Source organism: Neofelis nebulosa, chromosome X (assembly GCF_028018385.1).
Source record: "Neofelis nebulosa isolate mNeoNeb1 chromosome X, mNeoNeb1.pri, whole genome shotgun sequence".
In the NCBI taxonomy this organism is placed as follows: Eukaryota; Metazoa; Chordata; class Mammalia; order Carnivora; family Felidae; genus Neofelis; species Neofelis nebulosa.
In genome coordinates this window covers 106879722-106886950 of record NC_080800.1, presented here as the reverse complement: position 1 = coordinate 106886950, position 7229 = coordinate 106879722, and the positions used below count along the sequence as shown (strand labels likewise).

General features: G+C 43.6%; 1 protein-coding gene across 7 annotated transcripts in view; it reads right to left on the bottom strand.

Moving 5' to 3' along the window:
• Positions 1 to 346: 346 nt before the first annotated feature.
• The window catches only part of OCRL (OCRL inositol polyphosphate-5-phosphatase), a 51207-nt gene continuing 44324 nt past the window's right edge, over positions 347 to 7229 (bottom strand). For 5 of the 7 annotated variants that reach the window (XM_058714712.1, XM_058714715.1, XM_058714709.1 and 2 more), the window contains 5 exons: positions 6184 to 6300; positions 5203 to 5287; positions 4450 to 4577; positions 3224 to 3335; positions 347 to 3003 (listed from right to left, as the gene is read on the bottom strand). In XM_058714712.1, the coding sequence (XP_058570695.1) occupies positions 2882 to 3003; positions 3224 to 3335; positions 4450 to 4577; positions 5203 to 5287; positions 6184 to 6300 (564 nt within the window). In that variant the 3' untranslated portion in view covers positions 347 to 2881. Of the gene's footprint in view, positions 3004 to 3223; positions 3336 to 4449; positions 4609 to 5202; positions 5288 to 6183; positions 6301 to 7229 lie in introns of those variants that run through there. The other 2 variants (XM_058714713.1, XM_058714714.1) reach the window with 1 other exon arrangement.

The following is a 7229-nucleotide window of genomic DNA, read 5'->3' as shown; positions in this document are numbered from 1 at the left end:
TTAGAGTTCAGAGTAGAGCTCCCTCAGAAGTACTTAATTTATGGACTTCATGCCCCCCGAGAGGTAATAAAGCTTCAAAATGGGTTTTCAAAAGTTGCAAAATGACTTTTGTGAAAACAGGCTCTTTGTAGGAACATGTCTAAACCGCTGAGGCTATTTTGGCAAGGACAACTGGGTTCTCCCAAAATGTGTACGTTGGGGTTTGTCAGATTTCTGGGGCTGGAGTGATCATGGATCTGACCCAGTGTGATATTTACATGCATAAACAATCAACATCCTTTTTGGTAATCGTGTTATTTTGTTGCCTGAATCCCTGGAGTTAAAATAAGAATCCTGGGCTGGCCTCTGGAAGCACTGTGACTTTATTAGCCTCAGAAAATAACATGGCTTCTTCTCCCTTCCAGGGGCAAACATACCGAGCATTCTTCTATTTCTGTGTAAGACGGGAAATAACAGTACAGTCGTAGCTGTGAGGACCGCAGTCAAGTAGGATCCAGTGACCATAAGCCCCCGTTTACCAAGATCACACTGATTTTTCACACAACATATATTTATTCAGAAAAACATTTGCAATAAATTATAATAAAAAAGATGACACAAAATACAGAATCCCACTAGCAGCTTTGCTTAGTGACCAAGACATTTTTGAGAAATATAACAATTACAGAATAAGAATCAGAAAACAGTGAAAGGGAAACTAATGCAATGTCACCATATAGGTTCGAGCCATTTCTTCCCTAAAACAATAGATGTGGAGTCCTTCTCTACCAGTTGAATCTGAACTCCTTACTTCAGGAGCTATGAAATAAATAGCACATTAGAGTTACTTAGGAATCAGAGGTTGGCGTGCTGGAGTAGGCACAGTAGGGAGGCAGATTTCTTCCGTCTACTCTATTTCTGTCTCCCCTACCTATAGATTGTCTCAAACCCTTAATGCAGTGTACATCCCAGGGCCAGAGCTGGAAAAATGTAGAGGCACTAAACAAATTTGGTGCATCTGCCTGTCTTATGAGGAAACAGGATGCTGCCTACACCCCCCACCAACCACATCCTTGATCACCCAAAGGTCCCAGGTTGGCAATATACTAGACAATGTGTCCAGGACAGGCATCTCCCTGTCTTTGTGTAACGACCTTGCCCCAGATTCAATAATCTGCCTCTATGATCACCTTCTGGCCTAGTGGAGATGGCAAAAGCATTCTGCCTATAATCTTCTATTAACTAAGTTCAATACCTAGCCTCCGACCTACCAGATCTGCAGCTGTTTGGCACAGAGAACTTAACTCCTAGTTCCATAACTCCCTATCAAGAAAGGCTTTAACCAGTATATCACAGGATACATACCTTTTCTTCCCCACAGAACTCAACTTACAAGAGATGGGGGGAACTGAAGAACCATTCAGCAGTGGTGTTTCCCCTGGCTCTCTCCTTCAATGTGCTAGAAGAGTCAGGAGTCAATGCCCAAGACCAGACACAAAGCCTATACATTAGGCTCCTTGGATTTAATGTTAACAGCCAAGAATGAGTTAACTCAGGGTGGTTAATGAAAGAAAACCAGGAAGAAGCCAACTACATCAGGTAGTTTTGCAGTTAGTGGCTGGTGGCTGGTTTGCCAACCAACACAGAATAATTAAAAAACAACAAAAACAACAACAATGCTCCCCACAGAGCTTGAGTGAATGAAATGCTCAGAGGGTTGTCTTGGGTGGGAGAGAAAGGGGCTTCATTGGTCCCACTGCATAGTCTCTTTTACATAACACTGGATAAGGTGACTACAAACCATGGGGAGCTGGTCATAGAGCCCAGAACCAGCCTTGACGGGAGAGGGGGCAACATCTACCCCCTGGTATTTCAGAAGACCAGAGAGGGGGTTCTAAGGGTTATCCACAACAGCCTTGCTGAAGGAAGGAGCAGTATCGCTGGAGAGGCCCACCTGAGATGCAGACTGCCTTTTTGACTTTGATGCAAGCATTGCTCTGGAGATGGATGTGTAAGTGGGGAACAGGTCCCACAGACAACCAGGATGAGTTCTCATGTACAATTTGAATAAAAACAGAAAAGGGATGGTAGAAAGCAGGACCTGTCAAACATGAATATTCTCACTCTTGAAACGCTCAAAGTGCTTCCACTCTGATCGTGATTCTCTCACATCAATGGGATGGCATCTCTGACAGTCCCTAAAGTTCTGCTACTCAATGTGGTTGGAGACAAGAGAATACGGTTCCACCTAGTGTTGATCCATGACAAGGACAATGTTACAGAGACATACAGATGCCACTGTAGTAGAAATGCACAAATGCATGTCACAACCACATGTAGACAGTTAACTCACTGTTGGGGACACCCGAGGAGTCACTAGCTTTACCCAGACTTCCTTCGACATAATAGTACTAGTGGAGTGGAGTGCAAAGAGGTGATATGGGAGGGGGCCGGGCAAAAGTGCTTTAGACGAAGGACTACAGACTAGTCTGAGCTACAGCACATAGTGCTTGCAGACCTAGAATGGGAACATCTCAGAATCTAGGCCTAGGGTGCTAAGGACAATCATGATAGCTGGCAGGAGGGCAACAAACACTTCCCAGATAAAGGAGTGTAGATATAGATCTCTTGCCTTATAAAGAGAGAACACAAAAACACCAAAATATGGTACCTTTGGCTTGGCAATGTGAGTCTAAAAGTATTTTGCTGTGCAGGATATGGTAAGGGAGGGATTAGGAAACTCTTTTCCTTTTGCACTAGAAACAACTTTTTCATGCCAGCAGCCTCAAAATTCTGCAACTGCCCCTTCCTGTGGCATGACTTTTCAAACCATTCTGAAATACTTAGTGCCCAAGACCTTCCGCCTCTAGAACCTTGGAGAGTAGTAAGAGGTAAAGGCTTATTAGTCTTCATCGCTCTCAAGAAACCCCAGAAGGAACTGGATAGCACGTTGACGGTCACTTGGAGTCTGTCTTGCCATGAAGTTGGGTGGAGGCCTTAGGAGAAGACTAGTGAAGAGAGTAGCTAGAGGGTGAGAGAAAGGAAAGGTAAAACCCTTTGTCAGACACAACCTAAGCAAAGCCTCAGAGACAGGAAGTGGGGGGCCAGGGGACAAGGGCAATGGGAGGGAAGTAACTGCCATGTGCCTGGACGAGAAGGAAGGAACACACTGTGTACACCATACACAGACTGTCCCGACCAGCCTACCCCCACTCACGTTGCCATTCTTATGAAGCACTCTTACCGATCATGTTTTCGCTGACATTGTTGTATTTAGAGAATTTTAAGAGTTCTCGAAGGAATGCCATCAAGTAATGGAAAACATTTCTATGGCATCTCGGAAGCTGGGAAATCACCTGTTTTTTTTTTAAAAAAAGGGGGGGAAGGGTGGGCAGTGAGAACAGGTGAAGGAAGGGAGTAACAAGAGCTTACAGCTGCCACAAGAAGTAGTTTATAATCCAACCTATACAGAACCCCATTCATCTGTCACAACTTTCCTTTATTCACTCATGACTAACAGAGTACCTGCAAATAATAACTTCCGAGTCAGAAAGGTCATCCTGTTTGGCCTGGGTATACACTCAATGACCAGGCTACGTGGTCAGCACACAGTCACACGCACACCCCACCTCACAAGAAGGTTGGTATTAATCTGGTCTTCTCCCATCTCCTCAGACACGCAGCCATGGCATCTGCCAAGCTGAATGGTTTTCTCTGTAATGTCATTTAGCATGGATGGGAGCTCCTCCCAATACTCACTAGCCTGATTGAGAAGTATTCTCAGCTACTGTGCATCAAAATTATTTCAAGATTAAAAACAAACACCAAGAAGGGGGTGCCTGGCTGGCTCAGTTGGCAGAGTGACTCTTAATCTCAGGATTGTGGGTTTCAGCCCCACGTTGTGTGTAGCCCCACACTGTCTGCAGAGACTACTTAAAAATAAAATCTTAAAAAAAACACCAAGAAGACAAAAAGAAGAAAGGCTCACAAGTATCACCGACCATTCCTGGTAATGTCAGCCAGAACTCAGCTTCATAAACAATCTTCTGCCAACGTAGAGGTATCCACCCTACTCAGTAGGCCAACTAGAAAAGTGTGGCAACTATAATAGGAAATAATACAACCTAAAATTTAAGAGTCCTAACTCTCGGGGCACCTGGGTGGCACAGTCAGTTAAGCATCCGACTTTGGCTCAGGTCATGATCTCACAGTTCATGAGTTCAAGCCCTGTGTCGGGCTCTGTGCTGACAGCTCGGAGCCTAGAGCCTCTTCGATTCTGTGTCTCCCTCTCTCTCTGCCCCTCCCCCACTCATAAATAAATAAGTCCCAACACTCAAAGCTGGTGTCCTGCCATGAATAACAGATCCAGACCTATCTTACCACATAGCTAGCTACACGCCTGGCTTTGCTAGATTGATTTCTCTACGGGGGAACCTGCCCCAGGCACATCCTCAGAGCAGTAAAACTCACCTGTCGACAGTTCTGGGGATCCTGAGCAGAGTCAAGGCATCGCTGATACAGCTCATAACAGATGACGGGTTCTGGCAGGGCCTCCAGGAAAATGAGCAGTGCTTCAGCCACAGAGTGATTACTGCCAGCTGTATCAACTTAAGTCAAGGGAAAGAGGCTCTAGGAAAAAGGCCACACAGAGACCTGATTTGCTTCCTTCCTCCAGCCCCCTCAGGGACAGTTTCCTTCCTATTATTCAGGGCACATTGATCCTAACTGGGGTTTGATATTTTATTGGTCCAGGTATGCTGCAGCTGAGTTGTTACAGAATTGATCAAAGACTCTTGGGAGGTTTGGCTCAACTTGAGAGTCAGGGGAATGTGGCATGCAGAATGATGTTCACACTCGATCAGTCCTTGAAACTAGTCCCCAGTGTTTCCCATTCTCTTTTATGTCCTAGTGACAACATACATGGTGGCAGGAGTGATCAAAAGCCTGAAGCAGAACAGTACCAGTGCTGTGGGTCTTATGCTCCATGTTTATTAAAAGTTGTTGTTACCTACCCCTTTATTCCTTTCAGTAAGAGTCTGATACAGAGAGAAGTCAAAAGTTCCTGAAAGGAATTGAAAAACAACTGCAGACTTGATGATTACCTTATAATAGATGACAGTCAGAGAGAAAGTACAGATGGAAACACAAAAATCAAATGTAGGAGGGAAGAAAAGTTTGGTCAAGAATTCATCCAGCTTCCTAAGCCTTTGTCAAAAAGGATACGGATTGTCTCGGGAATGCTAGTATCCAGACAATCAATGATCTGCTGTAACTCCTCCTGCATTCCAGGGGTTTGGAACAGATCCTCCTACCAAAGACATGACAATAAATGGAACAAGGCAAGATAATCAGCCCTAAGGTTCTGAAGTCCATCCAGGGATCAAGAGAGTGACAATGCAAATGGAAGTGTAATGTGCATACTCGTGATTAGGAATGGAGGTGTGACAATGGCATCTTTTCCCTTTATCATCTGTATAATCCGTGTGAAATTTTACTTCCAACCAGAAAATGATCTCCACAGGTTTTAGCTTATACCTGATATGGCAGAGGACTAGATGGCTACAGTGGGAGACCAGATGTTTCCACTTCTAGCTTCCTGACAAGTAGAAGGCAGAGTCGAAACAGCTGAACCACAGTTAAATACTGACCTTAGGGAATGCTAGGGCAGCAGTAAATGGCATGCCCATACCAAACCTTGCTTTTGAGTTCTATTACACTTCAGTAGGTAAAAAATGTTTTCCTTCAATTTAGTCCCAAGAAATTTCTCTTTTTGGGCAGTTGGGTTGGGGGTAGCTAATATTTTAGATAGGATTAAAAAATGAAAATCAAATTCAAGAAATGGGCTTGAAGTATTAGAAGTATAGAAATGGGCTTTGGACTTTAAAATCTGCAATGCCTATGTGAGATGGGAAACATGCATTATAGACCAAGGTACACAGTGGTCCAGGGGAAATTGTGTGTAGCCAGGAGACAGGCATGCTCAGTTTGGGCCTGGCTCCACCATTACACTTACACTGTGGTCTTAACTAAATCACTTAGTTTGTATGCTTCTATTGTCATATCTGTAAATATGGATACCTCCATCTGCCCAGACGATCTGACAGTGCTATTCTGTGAAGGTAGCTTGCAAAAGTTACAAGCACAATACCGACAGGAGGTATCGCACACCTTCCAAAGTTGTAGGGTAGGCCCATAGTCACTTACCTGGTGGCAGGCATGTTTGAACAAGTGATCTACCAGAAGCCAGATCTCCTTGGGGACCTGAAGGGGTCTTTCACTGGCACCTTCATCCAAGGGAACCATCTGCAGAAGGGATTTCTCCTAATAGATGAAAAAGGAAGAGAATCAATGCGGTCTCAATAAAAACATGTATGTAACTTGAGGTCCTCCAGATTCTGCTTATGTAAGTACAATTTCATCTTCATCTCTTAAGATTTTTCATTTTTTCTCACTGGGGTCACTCCTGGTCAGAAGGCACTTGATACGGATTCCCACAGTTAAAGAATCTCGTTTTCTAGATGCTTAACAGTTAAGCATTCCGTTTGGGTTCATTATGTTTATCACTGGATGCACTGTGTGTGGTAAATCCTCTCAAGGGTGACACGGAGAGCCAGCGCTGTAGCAGTACGGTCATGGCAGAGTGCACATACCACCTGAGACTTGTGGGCCATTAAATTACAATGGTCAACACAGTACTTTGGAAGAGCAGCATCTACTTAGGTTTTTGGTGACTTTTAACTTCTGATTCTTTCAGGTCTTACCACAAAATTACAGTTTTCATTGCTGATTTAAATGAGGCTCTCTGGTCCACAGAAATTAAAGACAATTCTCCACATTACACCTACATTCATGAATATTTCAGCCTCAATAGAAGGTCTAATCTTAAGGCACTAAACTCATAGCCCTTAAGATCCAAAAATAGTAAACCGAATACAGCATACCAAGAGCCAAAAATACTGTGAAAAGTTCCAGGTTTGAGTCCAGAAGTTATTCTTTATATTAATAACTCAGATTTCTCAAGGCTGTGACCCCTTTCACTTATCTTCCTACTTTCTGTTAGATTCTCCTGAAAGAATCTAAGAGAAAAACCCAAAAGTGACAACTAAACCTGAACTTGGAAATGGCTGGGGACATAAACTCAGTTATCTTGTGTTTATATAGTCAAATATAAATTATATCAAAAAGGTGTTTGAAATAGATTAAGTCCTTGAGGGCAGCCTTCAGAAAAATCCTAGTGGAGAAAACGGTGA